Source organism: Pempheris klunzingeri, chromosome 20, assembly GCF_042242105.1.
Source record: "Pempheris klunzingeri isolate RE-2024b chromosome 20, fPemKlu1.hap1, whole genome shotgun sequence".
In the NCBI taxonomy this organism is placed as follows: Eukaryota; Metazoa; Chordata; class Actinopteri; order Acropomatiformes; family Pempheridae; genus Pempheris; species Pempheris klunzingeri.
Genome location: NC_092031.1, coordinates 10,584,692 through 10,604,996, shown reverse-complemented (window position 1 = coordinate 10,604,996; position 20,305 = coordinate 10,584,692). Strand labels below are relative to the sequence as shown.

The 20,305-nt window shown below is 40.9% G+C and overlaps 2 protein-coding genes across 2 annotated transcripts in view; both read left to right on the top strand.

Moving 5' to 3' along the window:
* Positions 1-20,305, top strand: part of rbp4 (retinol binding protein 4, plasma) — a 178,763-nt gene that overhangs the window by 139,093 nt on the left and 19,365 nt on the right. The window lies entirely within an intron of this gene.
* On the top strand, positions 1,371-18,947 carry fra10ac1 (FRA10A associated CGG repeat 1). The gene is made up of 14 exons (XM_070851273.1): positions 1,371-1,456; positions 2,023-2,102; positions 2,336-2,428; positions 3,045-3,090; positions 3,377-3,453; positions 3,650-3,733; positions 3,927-4,011; positions 5,512-5,557; positions 11,881-11,994; positions 13,389-13,431; positions 13,996-14,102; positions 14,311-14,361; positions 17,555-17,639; positions 18,373-18,947. The coding sequence occupies exons 1-14, from the start codon at positions 1,439-1,441 to the stop codon at positions 18,413-18,415; spliced, it is 972 nt and encodes a 323-aa protein (XP_070707374.1). The 5' UTR covers positions 1,371-1,438; the 3' UTR covers positions 18,416-18,947.

Here is a 20,305-nt window from a genome sequence, read left to right as displayed (position 1 = left end):
AGACTGAGGCCAGTCTCAGATTTTTTTTGGCATGAAAGGGAAATTATCTCAACCGTACAAATAAAACACGCGACTGCTCAAAAATTGGTCTATTTCTTATTAGTCTGCTGCTTACAAATAAGTTGTCTCGACTGAGTGCTGCAGCCATTAAAGAGGGTTGGGGGGGACAACAATAAAAGCGTGTATTCCTGTGAGAGGGACGGAGAAGGGAAGAAAGAGAGGGATGGAGGAGAGAGGGGGTGAGAGGCCCCAAGGTGCGCTTTTTTTTTATCAGCTGTGCCAGCTATTATTTATGCGCGCGTCTGAGCCGTGCAGGGTTAATGGGAAGCGGCTATTCATGAGGCTCTATGCAAATGCACCTGCCTGCCCCACTCATTCAGGGGCTTTTCTTCCCTGCTTTGCCATAACAATGACAGTGACTGCGAAAAGATGACGAGTTTAAAGTAAAACGTGGTTAAAATGCAAAAAAAAAAAAACATGAAACATGAATATTGTGGCGTAGGAGGTGGTTGGTAAAGTGGGACCAGGAGGTTACCATGAGGAAAAACACACGAAAATGAATAGCTTTAGTTAAAGTTAATTTCTTTCTCTCCTAGAAAATAAATATCTGATACTATATGGAATAGCCGAACATGCATTATACATGAGATAACACAGCACTGAAGTTGATAAATATTTCTACTTGATCTGAATGTTTCTACAACAAAGGATGAGAGTGATTCGCAGTCTTTATAGCGTTTGTGTCTCACTTCCTCTTCTCCAGACCCACATTGAGCCCTTTGTTGAGTTCAGCGGGTCGTAGAAAAGTCATAAAACACTGGACTTTTGTTCCCAGACTGCAGCCAACTTCGACATACCATAAATACCCCCTTTATTTCCCAGTCTTGGTCGAACGCCTACATGCATCCTCTCTATATTGTCCCACAGCGGATATGGGCGATATGATCGTTGAATTATCAATTAAAACGTGTAATTGTAGCATTTGTTTCAAAAATAAAACTCGGTGTTTGATGTTTTACTCTTCCTTTTTTTCCCCCAGTAGATAGTCACTAAATCATGTTTTGTGATGATGGGTTGAGCTCCAATATATATTGGGGAAATAATGGGTTGATAGATGAATGGATGACTATGGCTATCCATAATGCACTGAGAAGAACAAAACAAAGGTAGCCGAAAGAGATCTAAAGTATTCAGCTTTAAAATCACCAAAAACAACATCTTAACTTGAAATCACAAAGTGTCCCCGACGACTCCTGTCACAATATTCATGTTAAAGGACGAGAAGACTTGTTTTCATCTTTTCTCCCAGAATAATTCATGAAGTTACACTAAACGTCATCATTCCGCGATTTGCGGTGCTGCGTCATCATCAGGCGACATCACTGTTCATTTTGTAAACATTAGCTTCCGACTGCTGGAGATAAAAGTGAGGAAACTCATGGATAACCTCGTGAAGGTAGCCAGTGTTGTAGCTTTCAAGTCGAATCTATTTTATCTTATCAATATTTAGCGTTTCGTGTATTGGTGGCTAGCTAGTTAGCATGAAACATTAGCCTAAAGCTAAGCTACAGGGTTAGCTCTGTTACTTCTTAACTTTACTCGAACGTTACGCTCAAGGTAATAAGACACATTGCGCCATACTTTAGCTTAAGTACAAAACACAAAATGGCAACTTACAGATGTTCTGCTTCGTGGTTTCTAAAAGCCGATAATTTAGGGGTTGCGCTGAAACTTTCTGTAGGTAAACCCATGTGAAGCAGATGACAGGGGTGATTGTTATATGTATTGTATGGGTCCTAACCTGACAAGTGTGCATTGGATTTAAAAAAAAAACAACGTGTAAACTGTCACAGATTACTGCGCATGTCTCTGAATTACTCTGCTTTCTTATGCCTCATTCTGCAGGTGTGTGTGTGTGTGTGTGTGTGTGTGTGTGTGTGTGTGTGTGTGTGTGTGTGTGTGTGTGTCATGTGTGGTCGGATGTGAGCCCACCAACACAAATAAGTTCCTGTGTTTCCTCAGATTCACGGAAGTGGCGGCTATGACTCCGACTTCAGTGATGATGATGGAGAGGAAGGCTCCTCAGAGAGAGGCCTTAAAAGGTAAAAACTAAACATTATAGAAGTACAAAGGCTCAATATTGTGCTTGTTATTTTGTTCATATTTTGCTCCCCTGAACTCCTGGGGATTTTGTATCTGCGCTGCTTAAAATGGGTTAACACAAGTGTTTATTCTACCATCTTTACATCAGTCTGCAGTATCTTACATCTAGGTGGATGTGGGCAGACATCCTCCATCCTCATTCACTAACCCTCATTTGTTTGTACCTCGTCAGGAAACGTGATGAGGAAATCTTACAGAAGCCATTCCAGAAAGGTCGGCACTCTAAGGTGGCCCATCGGAGTTTACACTCGAATGAACTTGACAGGTACTGTGGAATTGCAGTGAAATATATCAGTTATTAAGTTTTACATTTAGTTTAAATATAATCCCGGCAGAGATTCCTGCTCACTTCTGTCGTATATTTTAATATCTCATGTCAAAATAATTGTAGTTTCTTTGTAGTCTCATTTTACCTGTTCACATTGCGATTAATGGCAGTTCTGATAATATATATAAGAATTGCAAATGTTAAAATGAAATTACTCAATCAAACAGAAATTTTGTTTGCAACTTGTGTGAACTTGATGTACGACACAATTAGGAGAGAAATCCAATTTGAATTTTCATGTTTGAAAACTCATCATTACTGCCAAAATTAAATGAATTTCCCCATTGTCCTCACACGACCATCCAGACAGGATGTGTGTTTTTTTTATTTTATGCTTCTAATAAAACCGAATGGGACCCTAATTCTTTTGTGTTATAATAGTTTCCTGTCACCTTCACTTTTGATCCATGTTTCAAAAAACGAGGGGGGGCTTGTGGCATGCTATTCTTTTTAAACCATGCTTTGGTAAAAATGAGCAAAATATGCCGTCCGCATCATCCAGTATTTGTTCATCTTTTAGAAAATGATGCTTATTCTGTTTTCTGTTTTTCAGAGAGGAAGCCAGGAACAGAAGAGCCCACCTGATATCATTGAACGCTGTATCCTTTTTCAGTTGACTCGTCACAGTGTTTAAGTGAAGTCCCTCGATTTCAGTGTGAAAGGATCAAACGGATAATAAGAAAATACATACATTACGTCTCACAAATACATTAAATTATTGTATAACCATCCCACAGAGTGTGTTCATTTCATGCTGGTCTGAGTGCTTAGCTGCCCTCATTTAAAGGCATTAAAACTAAGAATAGTTGCGGCAAATTTCAGCTCTTCTAGCAGTTCACAGTGTTAACATTTAAAAAGAGACTGACCTTAAGCACGTGTCTCCAGTATGAGCGACATAAGAAATTCGTCAGTGACTACATACTTTATTATGGAGGACAGATGGCAGACTTCAAACGCTCTCAGTAAGTATTGTGTCTCACAGTCACACTTGACAATAAATCATCTGCCGTCTGTCTTGGCTAAAACTACAGACAATATGTTAACCATAACAGGCCTATGTTTCCAACCAGTAATATTTTTAACTACAAATCACACTAGCAATCATTTTTGTGCATATCTGATTATAAGCCTTCTCGTTCAATCTTCTCCTTCCCTTAGAGCCAACGACAAAAAAGATCACGACGTGCTGCGCGAGAACCATCGCTTCCTCTGGAGGGACGAGGATGAGGAGGACATGACATGGTGATCACCCACACTGTGCTTTTTCGTTATTGCTCTGTAGTCTTCTGAAAATGTTTTGGCTGTAAAGGAATCGTACGTATGTTGGAAGTCCAAACCCACAAGCACTGTAGCATGCGCCTGATGACAAAAATCGGTTAGTTTTAGCTGAGTTTGTGCCGTGCTCAACACGACTTCTGGACTTCTTCTGTTCCAGGGAAAAAGACCTTGCCAAGAGGTATTACGACAAGCTGTTCAAAGAGTACTGCATAGCTGACCTCAGCAGATACAAGGAAAACAAGGTGGGACGAGTGGATGAAATTATTCATTTGATTGATTCATTGCCCAGATTGAACAGAAATGCAGCAGTAGGTGTTCAGCTAATATCAAACACTGTGACAGCACGCACAGTAACAGGTGGCACATGTCATCTGATGATTAGCGCCAATTTTAATGTAATAGTTCATTTAGAGGTTGTCACACCAGTTAAAAGAATGAAATAACAGGCCAGTTTCAGACAAGGTGCACATGTGCAATGAGGTTAACTCAATGTTGTAGAAACATTCAGACACACTAAAAACAGTATGACAGAATCCAAATGATTGCATATGTTATGTTATATACATGCCATATGTGATGTATCTCATGAGGAGGCTGGCATTAGGAGATAAAAATACAATCTCTCATGAGGTGAAACACAAGTTACCACATGCGCAGGATATAGAGAAGGGAAATGACACAGTGAGTGCAGACAGCTCAGCCATCCCAGACACCGTGATCCATTTGGTCCCAGTGGTGGTGCCATGAGTCAGGGTTAACATTTCGCAACCCAGACACTAATCTCCACCACCAGTGGTCCACTTTAGATAAATGTAATGAGTATGATGTGCTTTGGCACTGTGCTCTGCCTCTAGTGACCACTGGGCCATTCTGGTCAGAGGCCAGACTTTAAAACTGACAATACGTTAAACCCGAGTGCAGTGCGCTTATGGCTCTATGGCTGCACTGTGTGGTCTAATGCACTGAAATATCTTTTCAAAGTCACAGATGTCTCAGACTCTTACGAAATAGACTCCAACAGATGACACACATATATTATACACAATACCCCAGTGGGCACTATAGTTATCAGAGACACTATAGTTAAAATGAAAACTGTCATAACTTAAGACCTAGCACTGACATAATCACTCCACTTGAATTCAAATTTGCTCCACAAGTCCAGATTTCCTCACAAATTATTCATATTTGTTAATTATTGCAAATGCAGGCGCGAGTTGCATCATTCCCACAAGTTTAGTCAAATGTTGATGAGTGGTGTCGGGCAACTGAGGCGTGACAGCGTGCACATGAATCCACAGACAGAGAGCGTGCTGTGAGAGCTATGTAAAGGTACTGGCAGAAATACTCAGGACTGCATTATCTGTTCTTTGACGATTCATTCCTGTTCCTGTTGTTGTTATATACATACAACCAAAATTACATTTAATGTAAGGCATGAGTGTGTATGCAAAGCATCCATTCACAAGAAAACATTATTACATTTTTATCTGCGTAACATTAGTTTTGATGGAGAGATTAGGGTGCTGCAGCCGCATTAGGACCCTGACACGCTGAATACTTCCTCTGCAACAAATGATTTTAAAAGCTAATGGTCATTCAAAGACATGGCACATACTGAGTTATGGTTTGGAAGATTAATTTAAGGGAAAAAAGCTGTAATTTATGCTTGTGTGCCCAGCTGTTTCATTGCAAATGATTTTGCTAATTTACATGGATCCTCTCAAATTTGTGCCCAACAGTTTGGATTCCGTTGGCGGACTGAGAATGAAGTTGTGTCTGGCAAAGGTATGGCAATTTTGAGTTTCCTTATTTCTTTAATATTTTAGCGTACACTGCTTAATCATAACACTATGCAGTATAATATTTAGATTCAGTCGTGACATACAGAATTGCTCAAAACATTTTTGTTATCTCAGGAGTCACCTTTACTTAGTTAAGATATTGGACAAGCGTAATGTCCCAAATCCATGCTACATACCAATATTATACAGCACTGATGGTGTCCTATTGGTGGGCACTATTCTCCCACAATGCAAAGGATACAGTGATGGTTAGTATGCAGTACGTTCTGTACAGAATTGGCATGCGCTATAGACATAGGACACAGCTAAGGTGCCTCCTACTAACATGCTCAGAAAACAGTTCACACGTTTCTCCACTAGATGGCAACATAGAAAAAGACAAGTTATAAAGCAGTGGATGACGTACTGTGGATACTTCTTAACACAAACCGCTCCTATTATACAAGACTATTACACAAATGTGCTCGTTTCATTTTACTTTGGTTTACTGGCTTGTCAGAATGGCATCAAAAACCTTTCAAATATTTGACCTTTCACTGAAGATTTGTGCTTGTTTACTCTTGTCTGCCATCTTTGGGAGACTGTTTGTGCCGTTCCGTCATCGATTGAAGTGTTGAATCACGCAAACGATCGCCTGAACCCAACATTTGGCTTCCTCTTTATGCCTCAAACTCAAAAACAAACCTCCATCTGCCTCTGCTCTTGTGATAGAGCCTACCATGACAGTTTGACAGTGCTTTGATTGTGTCTCATGATTGTGGAGGATTAGTAAAACACCTCTGTCTCTGTCCACCGCTTCTTCATGTGGCAGTGACAGATATTTAAAGGTTTACCTGGAAGGACAATATCAGCCACTCTGGGAGGGTAAACCTGCCATGACAGCTCAGTGATATGCTTTGAGCCACACAGACACAGACCCTCTCACACACACATACCCACCCACCCACACACACACACACACACACACACACACACACACACACACACACACACACACCATCCCTGCAAACATACACACCACGTCTGAGAAAGCTGATTAAGCCAATATATTGTTCCAGATTAAGGGAGTGTAATCCTGGTCTCTGACAGTTTACCCCTTGTACAGTAGTAATACTCTACAGAAAGTGGGATTAAATCAGGTCAGAGGCACTTCACTTAAACTGTCGCGTCTGTGATTTGTGTACATTAACGATTCCCTGAGAAATACTTCTTAAGCACTTTTTAGAGCACGGGACACTAAACTGTCCCGTGAAATCAATACTAATCTAACCCCGTGAGGTGGATCCAACGTCCTCGTTCAGAGAAAACACTCAAAAGTGTTTGTGTTGCAAGTTCTGGGTGGAATAAGTGAGTTGTCATATGACCTGAGATTGAATTGATAAGAGTATCATTCAAACACAGATATCTGAATACAAAATGTGTACAAACTGTTGATCAGACATCACCAAAAGCCTTGGTTTACTGTTCACTTAGTTACACTTGTTGTTAGTCCAGGTTCAGATGGCCCGGCTTGCTCTCTGCTTACAGATAAATTAGACAAGACTGAGCTCGAATGAAACTGATCCTATATCTCCTTCTAAGGGGCATCACACTTCCGCCCGGCCACGGACACCTTTTTGGAAATCCTCCCCTTATCATCTCCTGCTATTTGTGCACTTCAGGTCATGTTGGTATTAGGTAATGCTGACTACTCCTCACCCAATCAGGCGGATTACAAAGAGCGGTGACCTTTCTTTTCATGGCCACAGTGCGATATGGGACATAGGAAGTGCAGCATTAAATGAATTCCTCGCCTCCTCTTTTAGAGGTTGAAATATTTTTCCTTAAAAAAAAAAAGAAAGTTAAAGAGAAAGAGAAGGAAAAGATTACGTCCTTGAATCAGCTAGAGCCCAGTCACACATTATCCTCCCTCAGGAGTCTTAAGTTTTCCTACATCTTAAGGAATTCGTGAAGAATGAGGTTTACTTTTACTTCACGCTCATCCCCCCTCCCTTTTGTCTAGTCCAGAAACATTTTGAAATATTACCATGAATTCTTCCAGTTGTGTATGAGCAAAAGGGAATGCCAGGAAGTCTTTGAACCATAAACAGGCCTTAAAGGTGCCACATGTACCTGTAAGTCATGCAACCAAAGTTCAGGTCGTTTCTTTCTTACATGTGCGGTGTAAAACATGCAGGTGCCTGTGAGGTTCCCTGATGGTATAAATTGAGTTTAAGTTTTGCTGTCAGGACGAGTCAAAGGCCAGAGGTAGTTGAGGTCAGTATTCTTTTTTGTTTTGTTTTGTTTTGGTGAGCATCCTGTCAAAGTAAATGGAGTACGGTTTTGGCTTATGTAACTTTCCAATCTTTAAAAAAAAAAAAATTCTGTTACCACACTCTTACTTGCAGTGCAGGGATCGGGTTTGGCCCATCCCTGCAGCCTTTGTTTAACTGACACTGTTAGCTGGAGAGTGAGCCAGCTTTAAGTCTGCCATGTGACATAGTTTTGGTAAGCCATTGACTTACTGACTTTTTATTTATTTGCGGTGATGTTTGCTTTTTGGATTTTTCTTTGCAACACAACATTTTGACATATTTCAACTCGCTGTAGTCTGATTTTTCCTCTGTTTGCCTGGCTGCTTAGTTTGAATGTCGTCACATCTTATTGCGTTCCCGACATTTTCTGTTTTAACTAAAATTAAACGGATAACCCAATTTAAAGGTGAGAACCTCTCACTTGCTTTAAACAGTTGCTTTATCCTGGCCTGCAGCCCATTGTAGACAGGATTTGTACTGTGTAAGGATATCCTGCTGGGCTCCATTGTGCCAGGCAAAATAAGTCAACCTCGGCGAAGTACTCGAGTGTATTTTAAGTGTTAGAAGTGATAGCTCATTATCCCACAGCCCACAAGGCTCTCAGAGTTGCATAGTCCAACAACAGAGACCGCCAATGTCTATGTTTTTATTGCGTTAATGTGTTTGTCTGTGAGTGTGCATAATGTGTTGAACTTTGAAATGAAGAAATATGAGTATTTCTCAATAGTCCACAGAGGGGGAGACTGAGGGGAAAGCAGATCTTTGGATACATAAAACATGATCTCAGTGGTATGTAATGCTCTTTGGTCTATTTAGACTTACGAGATGCTGCAGAGTAAATGAAAGTTGCAAAATAGACAGTTGGTCAGCAGGTCAGCAGTCTGGGCCGCTTGTCAATGTGAAAAATAGACATAAAAAGGCCAAGTCTGATCCAGAGTCAGAGGTGGGACTTTGTTATTGGAAAAAGAATCAAGCTTTTTTATGCCAGTTACGTTTCCAATATTAGAATAGCCTGCCTGGGGCCAGTTATTGTGAATCGTTATGTGTTTCCCACAGGCTGAGGATTTATGAAAAGTCCTATATACAACATTCACAACATTAGTGTAGCAGCAAACAGCTATTTGCCATGTAAACATACAGTGGAGTCATGGCATCCTTAGCAGCGACAGCCACACACCGTCTGTGTGTGTTGTGATCCGAGCTTCTTCGAACTGTTCCTTTTGGTCTGCGATGCTGGATCTTGCATATAGAATCTTTAAATGCGGTCGAACCTGAGGAGGGGCAGTGGTAGGGCTTGGTGAGTATCAAGAGTTGGCTGGAAAACAGCTCTGAATTCATAAGCTCAACAACTATCGCACATGAATGCAGCATTAAATCAGGTCCGCACTTTAACACTTCAAGGATAGAAAGAAATCATTTTGTTTGGGCACATCTCTGGTCTTATAAGGTCTCATGAAATAAGGATATATTCACAGTTGCCTTCTACATAATGAGCAAGTGTTTGCAATCAATAGCAATAGCCCATAGCGCACAATAACCAGCAAACTTAACGTGTTAAAGCTGAAAGTTTCCTCAAAAAACAGGCCCGGCCTCATAATTACGTGACCTTTGTGAATTTTCACAGTTTTCAGAGATTGAATAAGAGGTCAAAGAGCACTGGCTCAGGTCACTGCCTTGCGACGTCATCCAGTGAATGTTAATCGTGCAGCCATCTGTCCTGTGGTGTATCCGTCTTGATCTCAGGCCGCTGGCTGGTGGCATTAGTAATCATTGACGTAGGAGGACTGGAGTTTCCTCACTTAACGGGTTTACTCAGACAAACCGGTGCCAGCTCTTTTCATGGAGCACGTGAGGCTGATGGGATGTGTGAGGGCACCCACTGCTTGTCAACAAAACACAACGTTCAACATACAACCCATACAGGAGCTTTTTTTTTCCATGTGTAAAGCTTAGTTTGTAAGGCAGGGATAAGAGGCAGGGATGCTCTGTGCGGCACTTTTATGAGCACAGCACCTGCGACCTTAGTTGTGTTTTTCAGCTTTCATGGGAAATGTGTGGCCAAGGGGGGCTGAAAACTCAGAAATCAGCAACGAATTGTGCCCTGACCTTGATTATATCCAGCTTTTGCCATTTATTTTGAAAAAAAGTTGAACAGAAATGGATTTCTTTTGACTCCATTCTGCCAATGCCGTGGTTGCGAGTAACTTAGGGTTCAGACACATTCACACTCACCATGTTGTAACCTTCGAATATATATTACATTACATTCATTCATATTTGACACTGAGCCGCTTCTCGGCAGCAGCAAGGGAATTCAGTACCTTTTTCAAGGGCGCTCAGTTTTGTGTAGCCAAAGCACAGGCTTTTGCCTCCTTTCTTTGCAGATAAAAGCTGACGTGTGTTCATACAGGAGGTGCGTTTGATTGAATTGTTTAGTGTGTGATGCAAAGAGGGTGTCATGGGAGAATTCCAGTGCGATTGTAACTGACGTCACTGATGATAATGAAGACAGGACGGTATTCACTTTGGTCTCCGGGCACCGGTCACTGCTCATAGCGTCATGTTGGCAAAGAGTTGAGAAGATGGATCTGGCCCAAGTCACACCCTTGTAGTGTCAGAAAGGACCGGTCGACCGGTCGTTAAGGATTTAAAGTGATACACTGGGACTTCACTTCACTTTTTAAGTTTTAAGACATTAAAACTGCTTCTTAAATGTTTTAAAAATGCCAAGTGTTTGAGACATTCCTATTAGCCCAGGCTTTGATTTTTATGTAGTACCAACGTGCAAATGTTAGCACGCTAATTTTCTAGAATAAGAAACCTGGCCGTAGTTTGCATTTTGGTTATGAAGGATTATACTCTCGTATTGCAAAAATGACTGACAAACTAAAAGTGTTCACCCTAACACTTCAGGTGGAGAATTAACACCTTGCAAATCTAAAAGCTGAAAAAGGTGGCGGTTTGTGTTCATCAGACGAAATTATGTTTCATCAGAAAAATAATATGGAATGTTTATGGCTTACACAGTCACTGGTCTAAGTGTTCAACAACAGAAATCAAATAAAAATCCTAATCATTTTTCTTTTGGTCCATAAAAATAAAAATAAATACAGTTCAATATTCTGCTTTACAGCTGCATTGGCACATTGACTGCCCCCCCCCCCCCTCTTAATTTCAGCTATGAGCTCATATATTTTCTGATTTCATTTACTTAGTGCTATGCAATGTTAGGCCCAGTTAACCTCATCACAACCAAGCACTGGAGCCAGGAGTGTCTTTTTTCTAATGTCATAGAGCCTTAATCTAATCAAGCACGTGAAGAGAGCGTCATTCTTATGGCCCAAGTGGCCTTAAGCCAATGTCACTTCACCCGAATGTTTACTGAGTCTTGATCTTAGGCATCACTTTCCTCTCACAGAATGAGGAGCATGTCTTGCCAAGAATGGACTGCTCTGACGCACTCGCTCCCTCTGCTACGATCTGGAGGAACCCCCGGAGACCAGATCAATTCCACCTTAAGCTCCTCTAGGGATAATAGGCATGCTGTGCAGCGGCTGGAGGGAGAGAGGCCTGAGGGGATGAGGCGAGGTGAAGAAAGGGAGATGAGAAGGAGCAGGGGGATAAGAAGGAAGGGGTGTTGAGATAGATGGAGGGGGGGCAGCGGCGTTTGGAGGTTTCGCGACAAATTCTGAAGTGTTTGGACTGATTTGTTGTCTGCGGTTCTCAACCCTAAAATAAAATTTCCCTTTTTGTTATAACCACTCTCCTCTACTTGCACCAATTCTGTTGTGTTTTAATTATTTTCTAATTTCTATATCATACTTACAAACAAGAAGATTTATGCATTCACTTGATCTGTACCTCATATGAATTGATTATCAAGAAATGAGAAATTTCTTCGCTTTTCTTCAAATTTCAGCGGATAAGACACAGATGACTAAAATATCATGTGATTGGAGATGTCATTGATATGTGTGTATGAATTCGGTAAATGTGCTTTCTGCTTCTCCAGGTCAGTTTCAGTGTGGAAACAAACGCTGTGAGCAGCAGGAAGGCCTGAAAAGCTGGGAGGTGAATTTTGCCTACGTAGAACACGGCGAGAAAAGAAATGCATTGGTCAAACTCAGTAAGTCTTTTGAAAAGGTTTAGGTGTGTGTGTCTGTGCGCATGTGTGTGTGTGGCTGTGGCCTGGTGGGGGTTTCCGTCTAAGACCCGGCTCATAATAATCCTCCTACAGGTATCATAATGCAGAAAATCCTGTTAAGAATAATTACCGTAATTGGAAGACTCACCAGTCATAGTAAACTCAGTCAAGCAAGAAATGACAGGCTCTTTTAGCAAGCAAGTGCAACAGGTCACATCCAGACATGTTGTTTCTCCTCATCAACTAAAAATGTTTTCCAATTTGTATTAATTCTAAATTCAATGTTTTGACAGTCCTGAATGTTTTGACAGTAATGAAACAATGTCTGGTGACCTTGGAGCGTGAACTGAGCAAGGCACATTGGAGAAATGTAATAGGCAGAGACATTGTTGCAATTAATGACTATGAATTATTGGATACATTTCTCAAAACACCTAAGCAAGTTTTGAATCTTGGTGCGTTATTATAAACGGTGAGAAATCATCTCTCTGTCAGAGAAAAACAGGAGTTCCACAGGGTTCTCTCCTTGGACCTCTTCTCTTTCCAGATGATGTGTTGATGATACTGTTACATACACCAGGGTCCAAAAGTCTAAGATGGCATCGAAATGTGCCATCTATTGAATATTTTCACATGAATTAGAAAGGTTGAAAGTTGAATTCATGAACATTTAAAAACACAAGATGTTGTGGCATGTATAATGAAGAGGAAATATCTACTTCCAGCAAATAAACATATAAAATTAAATTGAATTGTCATTAATAGTTTCCCCCTTTTTTACATGTCATAAAGTCGTGGGTTTTCAAATGTTTCTGAATCCTCAAATTTTTGGATTATTTACAGGCTTTTGGGAAAAATACTGGAGATTTTCAATTTGCTTTCAGACTTTTGGACCCCACTGTATGTTTCTGATAGAACAATTTTCTCAGTTTATCTAAATTTTTTTGCAGCATTTAGATTTGGTAACAACATGCATTTAAAGTAAGACTAATGTCTAATTCTTAACATTAACAATTTTGTTTTTAAAATAAATTAATAAAGTTAGTAATATATTAATGAATACATTTTAAGGCTTGTGGAAAAACTATCGAACAGGTTTCTGAAGTAAAATGTCCACCTACACACATTTATATACTTGTATCTGTCCCTATAAACATGAACACTAAATAATTCTTGCTTGCTTAACCTTGACCTAATCTAATGTGACGTTTATAATGCAAGAACAATAAGTTTAAGAAGTGCAAGTATTGATATTATAGCACATTCATAATTGCTGTACTACTATTAATAATAATAATAATAATAATTGCATTAAAAACAATGAAAACATTTCCGCTGCCATTATTGTACATGATACCATGTTGTTTCTGCTCTAGGACTTTGCCCCGAATGCTCATTCAAACTCAACTACCACCACAAGTAAGCTCACATTCTTGTCACCTTTCCACCCGACATTTTCACATTAATAATGTAGATCTTTTTGCCCATGATTGATTTTAAAGAGAGCGTACTGGTCTGCAAGAAGTAGGCCAGCTCACCATGGACCATCAACACACATTATTTTGTAGCATGCAGAGATTTCGGATTCAAACCACAACCTCTGTCTCCTGCCTGACCTTCTTGCCAGTTATGATTATGTATCAGATTTTTTATTTTCACAAATGTAATCTTGATATAACTGAATGTGATAATAGATCTGGTTATGGAGAGAAATCAGAATAAAGATGACTTCAGAAGTCTGGCATTAGATATTTGATGCCAAGGCTTTTTACAGTTGGTTGGGATTTTAAAAGTGTTCCAGCAGGCTTCATAACAAAATGTATAGAAAGCTTTCATCCATTTGAGCTTTAGCCAGGATTCATTCATGCACATCTGAAGGTGCTTTTGGCCCTGAAGGATTTCCAAGTTGTTTTCCAAATAGTGCCAGATTTGGCTGCTTCATACTGCGAATACAGTTTGTTCAGTGTATGATTCTGTTTGTAGGAGGAAGGAGGTGAAAGCAAAGACAAAGACTAAAAAGTTATCGGAGGAGAACCACGAGCCGCCACAGAAGAAGAAGGCGAAGAAGAAGAGATCGAAGAGGCACAGAGGTAAGACTCCTCTCCTCTCCTCTCAAATAAACTTCCCCATTAATTACAGCAGTTATCTCATCAGATGGTGACAGCCTGTGGGAGCAGCGTTGTTTAAGTTTCTTTCTCAGAAATGATATAACTCTCTTTTTTTTTTTTGTCTTGACGTTATTTTGTAACCACCGCCTTTTCATTAAAGTATATTTTATAGCTCTCTGTTTCTCTGCAGATCGCTCCGCCTCTTCCAGCAGCTCCGAAGAGTTGCAGGACTCGGACAAAGGTAGCTTTCATAACTCACTTTCACTCTCACACACACACACACAGAAGTACCACCCCCATTTAAAAAAACACACACATTGGCCAGTTTATGATCTACTCCCCCAGGCCTCTCCTCCAAACTTGTGGAGTGAAAACACCATGACAGCCCGCTCTGGAAACACATCCATTAGTCCTGTGGTGAATAGTAACAGACCGACAGCAGGCCTGCTTTTTCTCAACTGTCTGTCTCCTCATTCCTCTCGACTTTTTTGCATTTCTCCTTGTCTATTTGCCCTTCAGTGTGTGCAGCGTGAAATGAAGTATGTCTTTGCCCCCGAGTCCCTATTCTGTTTATTCCAAGGCCTACGTGGATGGGTGGGTGGGTGGAGATATACATTTAAAAACAAAAAAAAAAAACATTTGCTGTCTAAAGGTTATGGCAATGAGTTCAACAAGCACTGGAATCCACAGACACTCTCACACTGTCTTTCTTTTTCTCCGTCACACATATTTGAAGTAGTTGATAGAAGGCTGAACTTGATTAAATGTGCGGATCCTAGAACATAATTTAATTTGCGAGTTCAGGGAGGATTTGGAACTAAAGAGGTTATGGAAGCTTTGTCTCCTGGAAAACGGGGGCGAACTTTGTATCAGGGCCACAACTAGGGGAGCTGGCGAGGCTAACCCATAATTTTTGTTTTGCACTATGTGATCTGCCTTGGCCCTGGCCAGATTGTTCTGTTAGGGGGCAGAAATATGCTGCTGGGCCCCTATCGACCACATATCTTTAACACAAGCCAACTGGCTCACAGTGAATCAGGGGGTTTTTGGGTTCATGGATGTCAGTGACACCAAGTTAGCTGCCTGTTTTACCCAGTTAGTAAATGTATGTATGAAAACTGACTGAACAAAAAAATCACCAAAGCGTCAAATGGACCCTTACATAACTTAACTGAATGAATGCATCACTCCCAAAGCCGTCATTGGCATTTGGTATTTCACATTCGTTAAAACTAGTTCAGTTCGCTACGTGAACATAAGCTAATTGATCAGATATGTTTTTAACAAATGTAAGTCAAGTCTCAATTTCCAGACTTAAATCTCTCAGCAAAATCTGAGCCAGTCAGATGAGTTCCTGCTGTTTGACAACATTAAAACTGATGAAGGGTTATTGGTTGACCCAGTTTTTCCCCTCCTGGAAGTACACTCCCCTCCAAAAGTATTGGAACAATGAGGCCAATTCCTTTACTTTTGCATTAGACTGAAAACATTTGGGTTTGGCATCAAAAGATGAATATGAGACAAGAGATCAACATTTCAGCTTTTATTTCCAGGTATTTACTTCTGGATCTGATACACAACTTAGAAGTTAGCACCTTTTGTTTGAACCCACCCATTTTTCATGTGAGCAAAAGTATTGGAACATGTGACTGACAGGTGTGTTTTGTTGCCCTGGTGTGTCCTGTTACATTGATTATTCAAACAATAAATCACGCTGAATGTCTACATTCAGTTTCAGATTAGGGTTTTACCTGTGCAGACTGCATTTATAGATAGAGGCGTAACCAACAAGAAAACCAGAGAGTTGTCTATGCGTGAAAAACAAGCAATTGTGAAGCTGAGAGAAGATGGAAAATCAATCACAGTCATTGCACAAACATTGGCCATAGAAGAAAGAAACCGCTGGTGTACTAATTAACAGACGTTGAACTGGTAGACCAAGGAAAACAGCAGCAGTTGATGACAGAAACATTGTGAGAGCTGTAAAGAAAGACCCTAAAACAACTGTTGACATCAGCATCAACCTCCAGAGAGCAGGAGAGAAGGTGTCACAATCTACTGTTCGCAGAAGACTTCATGAACAAAAGTACAGAGGCCACACCAGAAGATGCAAACCACTCATTAGCAAGAAGAATAGAAAGGCCAGGCTGGAATTTGCCAAAAAGCACAGAGACGAGCCTCAAAAATTCTGGGACAAAGTTTTATGGACTGATGAGACAAAGATGAACCTTTACCAAAGTGATGGAAAGGCTAAAGATGCGTCTGGTGATTGTACTCGCCGACAGACTCACGGCATTAAAGACATCTTTCTTCTCGGGACACACCTCCTCCGCGACAGCATTCAAACATTTCTTGACAAACTCTCCATCAGTGAAAGGTTTACTGCTGCTTGCTATCAGTTGAGCAACCTGAAAGCTGGCCCCAACGGATGACTGGTTCAGCTGAGCTTGGCGTACAAATGTATTCTGCTGAGCTAACCGTCCACTTTTTAGCTTTGAGAGTTTGTCTGCTCGCATTTGGCCTTGCAAGCTATCATACTTGTCTTTGTGACGGGATTCATAGTGTCGGCGCAGATTGTATTCTTTGAATACCGCCACCGCCTCTTGACAGATGAGACAAACAGCCTTTTCTTTGCATTGAACAAAAAAATAATCGTTTGTCCACTGCAGGTTAAATACCCTGCATTCTGAATCAATTTTTCTCTTACCTAACCTTTTCGCCATTACTCCGTTCTATTTGACAGGGGCGAGTCTAGGATTGTTTTTCTGGGGGGGGGGGTTCAGATAGGGGCACAGACTGCAGAAGGGTGGAATAGAGTGTCACGTTCTATGTGTGTATTAGTCTCGATCGTGTGGCCAGACTGAAAAAAAAATCATAATGTGTCTCTGGTATTGTTCAGGGGGCCGGGCCAAATGTGGAGGTGGGCCGTATCCGGCCCGCGGGCCGTAGTTTGGGGACCACTGCTCTAGAGCATACATTTTACCTGCTAAAGAGCCGACTGAAGGGAGTAACCTACCAAAACAAACCACAACTCAAAGAGGAGACGGTGAAAGCCTGGAAAAGCAGAATGCAAAGGTTTGGTGATGTCAGTGGGTCACAGGTTTGATGCAGTTATTGCAAGAAAAGGATTTGCAACTAAATATTAAGTCTTCTTCACTTTAATCTATTTGAAGTCTATCTGTTCCAATACTTTTGCTCACCTAAACATTTGGTGTTCCGTTACAAATAATGCTATCTTCTAAGTTGTGTATCAGATCCAGATGGAAATACCTGGAAATAAAAGCTGAAATGTTGATCTCTTGTCTCGTATTCAACTTTTGATGCCAAACCCAAATGTTTTCAGTCCACAACAAAAATAAAGGAATTGACCTCACTGTTCCAATACTTTCGGAGGGGAGTGTATAACTGACAGCTCTCTGAAACTCTCCTACTAGACTCCGAGGCTGGAGATGAGCCACAGGACCGGTCAGAGACCGACCACTGGCGAGGACCTGCCCCCGCTGTGGAGGAAAAGTCAAGGTGAGGTTAATGACTAACGCTCATATTAAACCTCATCCAATAAGCTGCTGTAAAACCATCAGAGACAGTCTTTAACCTAGACAGGGTACAGATATAGCACCATATGTAGACCACTTAGATACCCTGCACAAAGCTGCTCTGAACCGTCGGGAAAAGCACGAAAACCTCCCACCTTCGCCTGTCACGTTCCTCCTGACATTTGAGTTTCTGCTCTCAGAAAGATACGACTTGACTGAAAAAGTCAACAGAAGGAGACGGTGTTTATTCTAGCGCTATGTGCTATGCCAGCAAAAATCTGACCTCAAGACAAAACGCATAAGGTCGTGCTTCTGACACTCGGCACTGGCAGCACCAGGTTTTATCAGTCAGGGTTTTATGATTTCGCAAGTATCACATTCATACCCGCTCCTTTTGGTACATTCAGCTAAGCCAGAGATAACAGCCAAATTAAGTGTCTTTCTGAGGTATGTTTGCCTTTGTTGAAATTGTCAGTACTCTGGATTTCTTCTGCTGCCACTATTTATTTATTTGTTTGTATTCTATACCAATGTTGGTCTCTACCACTCCATATTGTCTGGAGCTTCAATAAAATGTAAATGAAATTTAAAAAAGCATAGTACTGCCAGACTTAGTCAGGGGCCACCCATACAAAGCATTTAACATGCTGCTTTTGACAGTGCCGTGCATGACAGGAACTAACATTTCTGTGATTTTGTTTATTTTATCTGTCTAGGGAAGAGGTGTTTGATGAGTACTTTGAAGACATGTTCCTTTGACTGCTGGTATCAGTTGCAACCCTGCTGTGACTACGCTTCCCTCTGCGCGCCGCTGACATTAAGCATGTTCTCTTTGAGTCTTGTGTGTAGGTTTCTCTGACTGTATGTTTCATTACTGCCAGAGAAAATAATCATGATGTTTACCCTGAACCCGTCAGAGTCTGCATCTCTGTTCCAACAGCACCACTATCACAGCGGAAGATTTCACCTCCAGGGTGATTTGTTGTAGACTTACCTAAACTTAACATGATCTCTTATTTATTGACTGTACACTGTACTTTTGGGAAGTTTTCCAGAGCAGTACTGTTTCCTGTGTGTAAAAACTCAGTGAAATGTAATAGAAATCAGTGGTAATAAAAATGAGTCCAGCTCTCTGCTCTTAAAAAAGACAACAAGGATTAGCTTGAGATGTCCCACTGGCCAAGGGCAGAGGGAGCGCTGCCATTACTTCTATTTGCAGAGAAGGAAGCTGCGTGAGGTTGCCGGGAGATAACAGACCTTGGCTTAAATAAAGACAATTACTTCACCTCTTAGTCCTCTGTCCTGTTGTAACTTTCTTCTCTGCTTTCTCAGGAGAGGTCATTCACTGTGTGATTCGCTGCATTGCAAGCTAGCAGGTGGTAAAGTGCAGTAGATGGTACATTGAGTGATAACAGCCTGTTGTTTTTGAGTGGTGGAGATACACAATTTAGTCCGTGACATTTACGTCCCTTATCGATTTCCTGGGAATAAAAGCAATTTTTTGAAATTTAAAGCTCCACTTCCTGCCATGTTTTAAGGGACAAAATTGTTTCATGTGTTTTTTTAACAAAAAAAGGAAAATCTTGAATATATGAATATGTAGACATGTAAAAAAAAAGTTAAACTACTGGACACAAAGAAAAGTCAATTTGCAATATGTGTGCAAAGGAGGTTTTAAGTTTCCACATCACACCCCTGTAAATTTCATACTGGACCATGGCTGGCTTTCAAGATCGACATGCACGTCTTAATCTTAGATTTAAGGTGAGTGTAGTGAAACTTTCCTCCTTCAGTAGATGGATGTGAGAAAAAAGAATCACTGCAGAGTGAAGGTGAAACATCCAAGTGAAGTAATAAGTAATACACGTTTTTGAGTGGGGAGGGTCTTTAAATGTTAAGGTGAAGCCCTGTGGAGAGAGGTGAGGGGGTGCAGCCGATGCTCACTGACCCCTAAAATGTCTGGAGAATAAAAGGTCATTTTCATGCAGAATTTGACAAGATGAAGTGTCCCACAAAATAGAGCTGGTGCTGTGTTCCTTTGTCATATGTTCCATCTAGTCATGTAGCAGCATCTTTGCTCTCAAACTACACACATATTCGAGTGTACGACTGCAGCACTGTTGCTCTTCATTTAAAGGCCCAATATTATGCTAAATGCAGTTTTTAATAACATAAATATGTGACCCTGGTGTGCCTGCAGACCACTCAACTCCTCTCTCTTTTTCTCATGCTCCATCTTTTTCGTAAATGTGTGCGAAAACATGCTGTCGAGATTTGACCCCCCTTGTGAGGTGTATCTGTGATCATGTGACCTCCTCCAGCCCCTCAGCAGGCCAACTGTCCCCTCCAAATGAAAACCACCTGAACCCATCTCGCTGTCCGCCAGTGTTTTTTTTTTCCCCCTCTAAAGCCTGTTCCTGGTAACACGAAGATGTCAAAGGCAAAAACAAAGCAGATTGTTCTGTTCTTCTAAAACAGAGCGTTCGGACGGAGGCTGAAAACAGCTGCAACAGCCATGTTGTCTTTCAGAAAGATAATGAATATTTTGAATATTAAAATAAACCATGTAAACCTGTTCTAGTAGGGCCTCCAAATACAAATATGAACTTTAAAATTAAAATGGGACCATTTACTGCTGTCATGGAATGA

Coding starts and splice junctions, on each gene's coding strand:
- fra10ac1 (XM_070851273.1), top strand. Junction 3,091..3,376: donor ACCTGATATCATTGAACGCT/GTATCCTTTTTC, acceptor ACGTGTCTCCAG/TATGAGCGACATAAGAAATT. Junction 11,995..13,388: donor AAATGCATTGGTCAAACTCA/GTAAGTCTTTTG, acceptor TTTCTGCTCTAG/GACTTTGCCCCGAATGCTCA.